The following is a 12,801-nucleotide window of genomic DNA, read 5'->3' on the forward strand; positions in this document are numbered from 1 at the left end:
TAGAAAACGGTCCGTTTCATAGAGTCCACATGGATATTTTTGGAATGGATAAACATTATTATCTTTCTTTAATTTGTGCATTCTCAAAGCACCTTCAGCTTATAGAAATCAAATCCAGAAACATGACGGATATTCGCAATGCCCTTTCACAGTATTGCAGAACTTTCAGACCACCCAGAAAAATTATTTGCGACCATGAAGCCGCTTTCACTAGCATTCAATTTCAAGAATTTCTATCTAACTTTGGTACCGTCATCGAATTCGCCTCGTCGTCAGAGTCGAATGGTCAAATAGAAAAAACTCACAGTACTATAATAGAACTTTTTAATACAAACAAACATAAATTTAACGACAGTCCATCGTCAGAGATAGTGCAAATAGTGAACTCTTTATACAATGATACAGTGCATACAGTCACTACTTTCACTCCAAACGAAATCATTTTCAACCCAGGTTATACGACGAATCCTGCAGAAATGACTGAAAATGCGAACAAAATTTTTCAAGAAGTCACAAAAAGGCTTCAAGAAGCTGCTAAAAGAATGGAAAAAAATAACGAAACAAAAGAAAATCCTCCTGTTGTAAATGAAGGAGAGGATGTGTATATTAAGAAAAATACAAGAAAAAAACTAGACCCACGCTTTTCAAAAGCAAAATGTTTGCAAAATCAAGACAAAACTATCAAAATTGCACCGAGAAAAGTAAAACGTAGCAAAAATAAAATTCGACGCATAAGACATTAATTATACATGAAACTAATATTACTTTATCTTTACAGGAACAAAATAAGGATTGGGACCTAACACTGAAGGCATACCAGTACCATAACTATCTTTTTTCTCTTTCAGCATTTGTAGAAAATGCATGAAATATTAATTATTACACGAAATATGGTAAAGGAACAACACTATAAGCAGATAGTATAAATTGACGCACACGAACGAACTTAGAAGTGAATTAAGGGGAAAGTGACTTGACCAATGGATGAACTATGTAATCGAATAGGATGAACTTGTAACCGGACCAGTGAATAAACAGTATGAAATTGTAAGTCGAGCGCGCAACACTACAACTCTTTAACGTCCGTCTGATATCACAAAAATCACTCCCAACCAGTGATAATATTCTACATTTTTGGTCCTTCGAACCGGATCTGGTGAAGTCGGTTTAGTGATTTCGGAAAAAATTCACTACGTTAATTACCGTACACAGTGACGTGAATCATCTCTGTGTTTGTGAGGAAACGAACAGTTCGCTGTCTTGCTCCGCATATTGGCGCGAATTGCTGTGAAAGGTCATTACGTGCACGTGAACCCTTGTATGTTCGTTTGTTTTCTCGTGAGTTGTGTTGCGATTTATTCAAATCGACTTACTGGAGTGAAAGTTGTTGTTACGCATCAACTTAAGGCAACAGGCAAAGCTTAGCGTCCCGCGTAGCTTAGCTTCATCGGAAATCTACGCCATTGCGAAGCGTGGTTCCATTTTAACGGCCATCACTCCTATCGTATTCTAACGAAACTTGCATGCAACGCAGCAGGTTGTGAACAATTTCGAATCAAATTCAAAGTGAACGTTACATCGTCTGTATTAAGTGTTAGTGAAGTGCAGAACATTGAACTTTGTTCATTTTACGTGTGTGTTAGTGAAGCAACGTAGAAAATGGAGAAGAAAATCAAAGCCGCGCAATTAAAAAAGCGCCAAGCGCAAATGCTTGTGAAGAACATTGAACAATTTAAAAACGATTATAGTGAAAGTGATGTGGGTGAAATACCAGTGTGCTTGGATCAGCTAGAACGGCATGTTCAAGATTATTTGAACGCGGTAGCAAAACTGGAGGAATTGGAAGAATCTCCCGAAGCGTTAGAAGCTTTGCTGCAAGAGCGATGTGAAATGGACAGTGTGTACCGAAAGGTGAAAGGATTTTTGTTGCAAAAGCAACCGTGTGAAGCCAATCCTCTCAACGCGTCGATTTTGCAAGCCAATTCTAGCCTGAACTCAACGGGTAATTTCGGATCAATTAATGTGCGGTTACCGAAAATCGATCTCCCCACGTTCGACGGTGATACGACGAAGTGGCTCACGTTTCGTGATCGCTTCGTGGCAATGATCGATTCGTCAGCAGATATACCTCCGATACTGAAACTTCAGTATCTGTTGTCATCATTGAAGAGTGAGGCGGCGCTGCTGTTCGAGCATACCACATTGACCGCGGACAACTATGCGACCACCTGGGCCGCGTTGCTGAAACGGTATGATAACCCGCGCATGTTAGTCCGTGATTATTATCGAACATTGCATCACCTTCCCGCGATGCATGAAGGATCTGTGGATGAATTGGCGCAGCTTGTGGACGAGTTCACGCGGCACGTGAACGGTTTAAGAAAGCTGAAGGAACCGGTTGACAACTGGGACACTCCCCTCACCACATTGCTGTTCTTCAAATTGGATTCATCAACCATCCTAGCTTGGGAAAAGCATTCATCGGCCAGCCCCAAGGATAAGTATTCAGATCTAATCGATTTCCTGCAGGATAGAATCCGAATCCTTCGTTCGTGCCAAACGTTAGCGAAGATATCTGAATCGAAACAAACGCCGGTGGCCTGTGGAGAAAGAAGAATGGGAGGAAAGGTTAGATACGTGAGCAATTCAGTGTCAACGCGGAAGCCAGCTAGCAGCACATCCTACGCATCCTGTCCATTAGAGTGTGCAGAGCCACACCATCTACGAAGCTGCCCGAAGTTCTGCAAAGGAGACGTAAAGTTCCGGCGTGAAGTGATTGCGAAGCATAAACTATGCTTCAACTGTTTGAACCCGAATCATCAGGTACGGTCGTGCAATTCCGTCTTCCGTTGCAACAAGTGCAACGCACGTCATCACAGCATGTTGCACGACGATTCACCGCCACAGGTAACCATGAACGTAGGTTCGAGCAATGAAATTGTGGTTCTCGAAACGGTGGTTCTCTGGTTAGTCGATGACCATGGCATTCGGCATGAAGCACGAGCGTTGTTGGATTCAGGATCCATGTGCAATATCGTGTCCGAATCCCTAGCGCGGAAGCTGCTGACACGTCGTACAAAGATCAACGTTGCATTGACAGGTATCGGTGAGGGTGTTCAGCAAGCCAAGGGTTCGATCATCGCAACGGTGCAGTCAAAGTCAGCGCCATTTTCGTCGCCACTTGAGTTCCTGATAGTGAACTCCCCTTGTGCTGAGATACCGACTGCCCCAATCGATGTTGCTGGTTGGAAATTCCCTGACGTTCCGTTGGCTGATCCTGCCTTTAACCTTCCTTCAAGAGTTGATGTGATCATTGGGAGTGACGCATATTGGGAATGGCATACCGGAAAGAAGCAGTTACTGGTCAAAGGCGGTCCTTGGTTGGTTGAGACTCCGTTTGGGTGGACAGTTGCTGGGAATACTTCCCACATTTCAGTCGCTAGTCCTGTTTCGTACCACTCAATTAGGAGCCATGAGTCTCTCGATACATTGCTGCAACGGTTTTGGGAGAACGAGACCAATCTAGAGGGACCCGCTCTCTCGCTTGAGGAAGATGCTTGTGAGAAGCATTATGCTGCCACTACAACGCGTGATCACCATGGTCGTTACATCGTTTGTCTGCCTCGTAATCCCAGAGCAGATATAGTATTGGGTTCATCAAAGGAGATTGCGGATCGACGACTGATGGCTGTGGAGCGGCGATTGAAGATCAACCCTGAAATGGAGATGGAATATAAGCGTTTCATGCAAGAGTACGAGGAACTTGGTCACATGCGAAAACTTACCGAACCAGTGGATGATAGTGTTCCGCATTGTTATATTCCTCACCATGCGGTGGTGAAGGAATCGAGTACATCCACAAAAGTACGGGTCGTGTTTGACGCGTCCTGTAAAACGAGCTCGGGATACTCCTTAAACGATACGTTACTAGTTGGCCCAATTGTCCAGGAAGATCTACTAACGATTATATTGCGATTCAGGTCCTACGCAATCGCATTAGTGGCCGATGTGGAAAAAATGTACCGGCAAATTCTCCACAACATCATCGATCGGAATCTGCTACGTATCAGGTACCGAAAGAGCCCCCTGGATCCGATATCGACCTACGAGCTGAATACCGTTACTTACGGCACGGCGTCAGCTCCATTCCTCGCCACTAGAACGCTCCAGCAGGTTGCGCATGACCACAAAGATCAATTCCCGAAGGCAGTTGATCCCGTGTTACGTGATTTTTACGTCGACGATCTACTAACAGGAGCGACTGACCTTAACGAAGCAGTAGAAGTGCGAAAGCAAATCACCGCAATGCTCGATTCAGCTGGTTTCGCATTGAAAAAGTGGGCATCTAACGTTCCAGAATCGCTTCTAGATGTCCCACGTGAAGATCTTGCGATTCAATCAATGCACGAGTGGAAGGATGGTCAAGCTGTTTCGACGCTGGGGCTGGTTTGGGAACCCGTCAACGATTCGTTTTCCTTCAAGGTTGGCCTTCCACAACCAGCTGAAGTATTAACGAGAAGCTTGATCTTGTCGTACACGGCAAGCATATTCGACCCACTTGGTTTGTTGGGTCCGACAATCATCATCGCGAAAGTCTTTCTACAACGTTTGTGGAGTTTGAAGGAGAATGGAAAGGCTTGGGATTGGGAACGTGCACTGCCCGGTGAGCTTCAACAAGAGTGGAGAAGCTTTCATTCAACGTTATATTCGCTACGCGAATTAAGAGTGCCACGTTTTATCTCCCAACCTACAACGGTCAGCTTGCAATTGCACGTCTTCGCTGATGCGTCACAAAGTGCATATGGTGCTTGCTGTTATGTACGCGCAGAATCGACGGACAACATTGTGACGGTGCAATTGTTAGCAGCGAAGTCGAAAGTGGTTTCATTGGCGAATACGCACTCGATCGCCAGGTTGGAATTGTGCGCCGCACGATTAGCAACCCAACTGTTCCAGAAGGTGAGTCGAACGTTACCGGCATCTACGATGGCCTTTTGTTGGACCGATTCAATGACGGTAATGTATTGGCTGGATTCTCCACCACGTCGATGGAAACCATTTGTCGCCAACCGAGTGGCGCAGATACAGGAAGAAACGCGGATAGCTGAGTGGCGTCACGTTCCTGGTTGTGATAATCCAGCAGACGACATATCACGGGGTCTGAAGCCGGAGGAGCTGCGTAATTGTGAACGTTGGTGGCATGGGCCTCGTTGGTTGGCTTACAGCCATGATGCATGGCCAAATCATCCACCAGCAGTGAAGGAGAATGACGGTGTCATCGAAGAACGGGCGACGGCGTCACGGATTGTCACAGTTTCTACGAGGTGTGAGTTCCGTGACAAACTGTTCGAGCGATACTCATCATACTACAGGCTGAGACGAGTTGTAGCTTATTGTTTACGCTTCATGGAGTGCATCAAGGGAGCCAACAAATCATCGAGAGTAAGCTGCAAGGATGCGCCACACATCGAGGAGAAGAGTGTTCCACCGCTTACAGCCACGGAACTACGTCGGGCCGAACTGAAGTTATGCCAGTTAGCCCAAAGGGATTCGTTCGCGGAGGAGCTAAAGGTTTTAGCTCAAGAGAAGCATGTTTCCGACAAATCGAAGCTGAAGTGGTTGTCACCGTACATCGACCATACTGGTGTGTTACGCGTCAGTGGCCGGCTCGGAAATGCTGATCTTCCAGAAGAAGGACGACATCCGGCGATTCTCTCGGCGAAGCACCCACTATCGGTGTTATTGGCAGTGGCGTATCATCTTCAACTGTTGCATGCTGGACCGCAACTGTTATTAGCAACACTTCGTCAAAGATTCTGGTTGATTGGTGGGAGGAATCTCGTTAAGGCTGTTTACCACCGGTGTCACGTTTGTTTCAAAAACAAGCCGACTCTCGTGAAACAAAGTGTTGCTGACCTACCAACGTCGAGAGTATCACCGACCAGACCTTTCTCGATCAGTGGAGTGGACTACTGCGGGCCGTTTATGCTGAAATCACCCGTCCGCAATCGGAGTCCGACGAAGGCGTACATCGCAATCTTTGTTTGCTTCGCGACTAGAGCCGTACACATCGAGCTAGTGAGTGATTTAACTACTACGGCATTTCTGGCAGCACTACGTCGTTTTGTGGCACGCCGAGGCAAGGTGTGCGAGTTACACTCCGACAACGCGACAACGTTTAAGGGAGCTGCCCACGAGCTGCATCGCGTGTACGAAATGCTGAAGAAGAACGATGACGATCGCCGGTCTATCATCAATTGGTGTTCGTCCAACGAAATGGAATGGAAGTTCATTCCCCCAAGGGCCCCTCACTTCGGCGGATTATGGGAAGCGGCAGTCAAGTCGGCTAAAAAACACATTTTACGCACGATAAGTATAACAAGTATCGCCCAAGAAAGTATGCTTACACTTATTGCTCAGGTGGAGCAATGTTTAAATTCCCGTCCTTTGACCCCTTTATCCGATGATCCTTGCGATTTAGAACCATTAACCCCAAGTCATTTTCTAATCGGCAGCAACATGCAAGCAATTCCGGATGTTGACATACGACACCTTCCGACCAACCGACTCAAGGAGTACCAACTCGTGCAGAGGCACGTGCAAACGATCTGGTCCCGATGGTATCCGGAATACATCCAACAACTCCAAGCCCGAGCCAAACACATTAACAACGCACCGGTTAAGCTGGAGATCAATCAGCTGGTTATAATCCAGGAAGATAATCTTCACCCGACTGTTTGGCCAATGGGGCGCATTACGGCGCTGCACCCGGGCAAGGATGGTGTCGTGCGTGTAGTTACGCTACGTACGGCAGGGGGGAAACAAATTGTTAGAGCAGCTAATCGTTTAGCTTTGTTACCACGACCAATCGATACAAACGAGGGATTTGTGTAACCACATGGTGCACTAATAATGTAAACAAACACTGATACCGACCCAAGCGAAACGTCAATTACGTATATATTAGCGAATAGGATACTGGTTAGCATGTTACATGAAGAAAAACAACGAATTTGCAGAAATTGAAAAGAATTCTCTTTTGGTGGCCGGAATGTAGAAAATGCATGAAATATTAATTATTACACGAAATATGGTAAAGGAACAACACTATAAGCAGATAGTATAAATTGACGCACACGAACGAACTTAGAAGTGAATTAAGGGGAAAGTGACTTGACCAATGGATGAACTATGTAATCGAATAGGATGAACTTGTAACCGGACCAGTGAATAAACAGTATGAAATTGTAAGTCGAGCGCGCAACACTACAACTCTTTAACGTCCGTCTGATATCACAAAAATCACTCCCAACCAGTGATAATATTCTACAGCATTTTTCCGAAGAAGGCAATAGTCCGGACGATAAGGAGTCTTATTTTTATGAAAACAAATCAGTTTAATATCGTGAAACATAACCATTACAACGTAAAAAAAAAAGGTAGAGAAAATGAAATTATTAGGGTTGATTTTCATTTTGATGCTATGTAATACAAATGCACAAGAACTAAAAATAACAAATTTAATAGATCAACCAATTCTCATACTAGAAAAACATCCATGTAAAATGCAAATAGGTAACATTAACGTAGTTCATGAAATCAACTTAACAGACATCGAAAATACTATAAATCAGTTAACTCAAGTTGTTTACAGACCAACCAATAGTTCCCTATCCATAATCGCGAAACATAAAATCAGTAATTTGCATTCAAGTTTAATTCACATAAAACCAAGGAAACGTTTAACTAGGAGCATAGAAGCTATAGGGTCGGCTTGGAAATGGATCGGAGGAAGCCCAGATGCTCATGACCTGCAGATTATTAATAGTACAATGAACGAACTCATTGAAAGCAACAACATGCAATTTCTCGTCAACGAACAACTCGGAAACAAAATTAAAGCACTTACAAGCGAGATGGAGCAACTCATAGTACGGAAAAACGACATCGTTCTGAATGAATTTGACATGTTGATGGCATTGATCAATATAGATACGATCAACAATATACTAGACAATATACTAGAAGCGATATCGTTGTCTAAAATGTCAATAACAAGGATCAAACTATTGTCTCCTCAGGAAATCGCCATAGTAATACAACTTTTAGCAAATCAAGGAGTTAAGACAGATGTTCCCGACGAAGCCATTACTTACGTTACACCTAAAATCGCAGTTAATCGTGAGAAGCTGTTGTTCATCCTTAAGGTCCCTGAGTTACAAAAGGATGAATCAAAAATAATTGAAATCTTTGCGCTCAATCACAATAATTCCACAATTAAACGATATCCGAGGAACCTTCTGCAATACAAACAGAAACTATACACAACAACAAAACCAGAAGAATACGTGCAAAAATACGCCTATGCTTTGGAATTTAAAGACGAATGCATTTATCCTATGGTAATGGGGAGAGAAAGTAATTGTATAGTAACTCCGCAATACGCAAACACGTCCATGCTAATAGCAGATAATCTCCTGTTGATTGAGAACGCAGACAGACAGCTCATCAAATCCGATTGCGGCCCTAATGATAGGATACTGACAGGAAATTTCTTACTCACGTTTTCAAATTGTACAATACAATTCCAAGATAAGAAATTTACATCAAAGGAAATTCATGTAAAAAATCCTTCAGTATCTGGAACAACGTTCAACATCGCAATCCATCGGAAAGTTGTAGAAACACCTTTGGCGTCCCTAGACAATAGAACATTGACAAATCGCAAACACATCGAACACATCTACTTGGGACAGTACAAAAACGTTACTTGGAATTGGAGCCTGTTAAGTGGAATTGGAATTTCCACTGCCGTATCTGTAACCATGATCATTATTGCCTATGTCTATTTCAGTCACCTCGTCTCTGCTATTTTATCCCAAGTCGGAAAAAGGAAACACCGCATTCGGAATGAGTCCCGTAGCCATCGTAGTGCAGATGATACCGTGGGAAGTTCGAACGCGTGAGGGCACGCTTTTTCACCCCCCGGAGGAGTTACGCATAATAAGACACCGTCAAGTCGCCACGCGCGCACTTTCCGACGCGCATGTCAACAGCGAGCTGGCAACCGGACCCGACACGTGGACACGCGCTTCCGCTCCACGACAGCCGCTACCAGCGAACCAGCCAGGTCAGCTTAACGCCAAAGCGGGTCATTTGAAACATATTCCAGCCGATGTTAGTTAGTTACGATTCAGAGATCAGGGAATAAAGTAAGCTTTTTGTAAAAAGTACTCCCACCGTGTCGTTTCTATAACTATATAACATATTCGTCCTATATGTTCACGAAGTATATCATCTAATGCTCGTTGAAAAATGGCCGGTGCATTTTTCAGTCCAAACGGCATCCTTGTGTATTCGTATTTGCCATTGTTTACGGCAAATGCTGTTTTCTCCATATCTTTAGGATTCATTGGTATCTGATGAAATCCTGAAGCGAGGTCCAGCGTTGAGAAATATTTCTGACCTCTGAGTTGGTCTAAAATGTACGTTATTTCCGGCATCGGATAACGTTCGCTAATTGTCTTTTCGTTTATTTTTCTATAATCCGTTACCATTCTAAATTTCTTTTCACCGGTTGGTCCACTTTTTTTCGGGACTATCCATACTGGTGATGTCCATGCAGATCTAGATGGTCTTATAATTCCATCTTGAAGAAGTTTTTTTAATTTGTAGATTTACTTCTTCCGTATATGCTGCAGGATATTGATATACTTTTTGATGTACTGGTCTTTCGTCCGTTGTATTTATCGAACATGTCACGTTTGTGACGCATGTTAATTTTTTGTTTGGTTCATAAAATACTTCCTTTACATCTTCTAAAACATTTGAAAGTTTATCCTTCGTTTCCTTGTCGAGATGATTCAATCGACAATCTATAAGGAAATTTTGTTTGTCCTTGACATATTCTTTTAATGGTACGACGAAACAATCTTTAGTACCAGTTAAAATTGAAATACATTTATATTTCATGCTTATATCTCCATTTAATCCCTTCATTATACCTGTTCCTATAATTCCAGCGAAAAATGGGTGGAATTCGTGAATAAGGAATTGAAATTTCCTCATTGACTTCGGCTCAAAACATGCAATATCAATAGCTAAATCAGCATTAAAACAACCAGCTGCACTATTGATTTTGTTCGTGACATGCTTGTACGGTTTGGAAGAATTATAAGCATATGCTAACTTCGGTGATATCAAATTAATATTTGCACCAGTGTCAATTAAAAATGGGTATTCCCCTGATGTAGTACGCAAAAGGATGTAGGGGAGAAATGGAGCTACCATTTTGCGGTCCATCCTAAAAAATTAGTTTTTCCAGCTTCTTTTTCTAATGACTTATGTATTTCCACTTGTTCAAGTGTACCATCTATAGGGTACGCTTGACTGGGATGCCTTTGCTGGGACGAACCTGGTCGGGGTCTTTTGCTTAGCGTTTGTTTGTAACCACTCTTTGTGGCCCTTGAATTCATCGATGGGTCTACTTCCATTGGAATAGGAGCATTTTGTCTCGGATTATATTTGTACCCGTTACTATTATTATTCCTGAGTTGATATTGAAAACTGTTGTTCATTTGTGGCTGAACAGGAGGAGGTACGTACAAACCTCTCGGCACAGGAACTGTATTGGGAGCTCTTTCGTTCCTAAAAGGTGCTGACCTTATATTAGCATTGCCATACTCCAGACAATAATTGTAGGCTGCATTCAAATTTGGTGGGTTGTAGTTTTTTAATAAAAAGCAAAGAGGCTTCTCAAGCCCTCTAATAAAACTATCTAGAGTTTTTTCTCTAAAGTAGTTTATGTGTACATGAGCATTCCTATTATACTTGCTATCTGCATGTACCTGCGTAATAATTGCAGTTTGCAATTCGTTTACCCTGCTGAAATAACTGCTAAGAGACTCATTTTGTCTCTTATAAATCAGCGTCAACTCATGATCTAATGTCTTTAGATCTCTTTTGTCTTTGTAGTACAGCAATAGAGTTTGCTTTATGGTTTCCCAAGAACCATCTATGCAATTTGAGTTAAGCACATCAGCAGCTTCTCCTTGAATTTTACGTCTAACAGTACCTTGAAGAATATGGTACTGTATTGTGTTCTTAGGCACACGTTCGTACATTTGAAACATTTCCTCAACTTCTATTATCCAACGCGTTAGGTCACTGGCTTTTCCATTAAACACCGGTAAATCCCTAACATAATCCGGAACACGGCCTATGTCCAAAAATTCATTTGGTGCTAGATGCTGTTCCGACATCTGAGCAGCATGGGCTGGTTCATTGTTGGTTGTATTTGGAAACATTCTGTTTCTATCAAATACTGCAGTTCTTTTGAATTTACGAAAAATTTTGAATAATCAAATTTAAACAAAAAAAAATTACACACTAAGGTCAATACTGAGAAAAAAAATCACAATCATACACACAGTGCTAAATTTTTCACAGACCGCAATGAAAAAAAAACGCAATTCACTCAAATTACACGTCCCTACACTTTACACTTTGGCACAAAACTTTCTTGTCACTTGTTTGTTGAGAGAGTAAGAAATTATTCCACTTATAATATTTTGTCAAAACCTGTTCGTAGCACTAATTTTTTTCGATACTTGTCCTATCACAATTCATAGGTATTGTAAACAACAATTATATAAAAATATAACTTAAAAATAACTCACAGCAACATCAAGGCGACAGCGTGACTCATCTTTTCGGGTTGATCCTGTACGTGGCTGCGGCGCGAAGATTGGGGCTGTCCGTTTTGTTCCTCACGGGATCTACTAGGGGTTCTCTCTTCCTTCGGGGAGACTTGTCCGCGATCGCTGCTACGGTGTTACAACACGTTTAACCACTTTGTCAGGGGGGTCCCTATTCGGGCGACAGTTAAAACTCAAAAATGTTTTTATGTTGGGGATGATCCGCTTTATTCGCCTCTTGTTTGCTGGAGGGTCCGATTAAGACTAACTTAATAATTATTTTTATGTTTAGAAGTTTACAGTTATGGATATAGGAGTGGTATGGAAGGGGAGGAGGTCACGGTCACACCAAGGAGTTGGTTCGGCCACGTGACGTTAGGAATGTTCCGGCGTCGGGTTGCTGGTCTCACGGTCGGAGCAGCGTTGGCCGGCCGGAATGCTGAGGCGTCGAAATGTTGATCGTCCCATGGTCGAGGCGGTGTTGGATTACATCGTCGTCGAGTACCGCTGATGATGTTGTATGTTGCCGATGTTGAATACGGTAACTCGCGCGTGCTGTCTATCGTGTGTGACGGTAAGTTTTGTCATGTCCCACCTCTCCCGTTGTCTTCGGTCCTGGTATGTGGTCAGATAATTCTGACTCGGAAAGGGAAATTGAGCCCAATTTAAGGGGTAAACCAGGTCGCCCTAAGGCCGCTCCAGCCACGAGAAAATTGGCAATAGAAGAGAGGCCTTGAACCTCGAAGGCATCGTGTAGTGCCCTTTTTACTGCTCCGCTTACGAGTAGGGCCCCGCTGACAAACAGTGCCCCTCAGGCAAAAAATAATGAACCTCCATCGGTACATCGAGCAAGGGCCTACCCACCCTCATGGGAGGGAAAGCCGTTTGTTTTTTTCATGCCACTATCTAAACAACTCGATGTGAGGACGATCGCGGCATCATTGTTCAACAAATACCCGGGCGTTGCAGATGTGTATCGGATGCGCCCGAACAAGATCAGGGTCACCGCAAAGGACCGGGCTCAAGCCAATGTCATTGCGGCTGATCCAGATTATACGGAGCACTACCGGGTTTATATTCCAGGTAGTCTGGTTGAAGTGACTGG

General features: G+C 43.3%; 2 protein-coding genes across 2 annotated transcripts; both read left to right on the forward strand.

The window, feature by feature from the left end:
• The first annotated feature begins 2,103 nt into the window (after positions 1-2,103).
• On the forward strand, positions 2,104-5,846 carry LOC118516625. Its single transcript, XM_036062601.1, has 5 exons — positions 2,104-2,271; positions 2,824-3,380; positions 3,468-4,420; positions 4,829-5,753; positions 5,798-5,846. The coding sequence occupies exons 1-5, from the start codon at positions 2,104-2,106 to the stop codon at positions 5,844-5,846; spliced, it is 2,652 nt and encodes an 883-aa protein (XP_035918494.1).
• A 1,496-nt stretch (positions 5,847-7,342) lies between these two features.
• Positions 7,343-9,233, forward strand: LOC118516628. The gene is made up of 2 exons (XM_036062603.1): positions 7,343-7,439; positions 8,855-9,233. The coding sequence occupies exons 1-2, from the start codon at positions 7,382-7,384 to the stop codon at positions 9,184-9,186; spliced, it is 390 nt and encodes a 129-aa protein (XP_035918496.1). The 5' UTR covers positions 7,343-7,381; the 3' UTR covers positions 9,187-9,233.
• The last annotated feature ends 3,568 nt before the right edge of the window (positions 9,234-12,801 follow it).

The sequence above is a fragment of the Anopheles stephensi genome, unplaced genomic scaffold (assembly GCF_013141755.1).
Source record: "Anopheles stephensi strain Indian unplaced genomic scaffold, UCI_ANSTEP_V1.0 ucontig366, whole genome shotgun sequence".
Classification (NCBI taxonomy): domain Eukaryota; kingdom Metazoa; phylum Arthropoda; class Insecta; order Diptera; family Culicidae; genus Anopheles; species Anopheles stephensi.

Coding starts and splice junctions, on each gene's coding strand:
- LOC118516625 (XM_036062601.1), top strand. CDS start 2,104: ATGATCGATTCGTCAGCAGATATACCTCCGATACTGAAACTTCAGTAT. Junction 2,272..2,823: donor ATGATAACCCGCGCATGTTA/GTCCGTGATTAT, acceptor CCGAATCATCAG/GTACGGTCGTGCAATTCCGT. Junction 3,381..3,467: donor CTGGTCAAAGGCGGTCCTTG/GTTGGTTGAGAC, acceptor CCACTCAATTAG/GAGCCATGAGTCTCTCGATA.
- LOC118516628 (XM_036062603.1), top strand. CDS start 7,382: ATGAAAACAAATCAGTTTAATATCGTGAAACATAACCATTACAACGTA. Junction 7,440..8,854: donor TTACAACGTAAAAAAAAAAG/GTAGAGAAAATG, acceptor TGTCTATTTCAG/TCACCTCGTCTCTGCTATTT.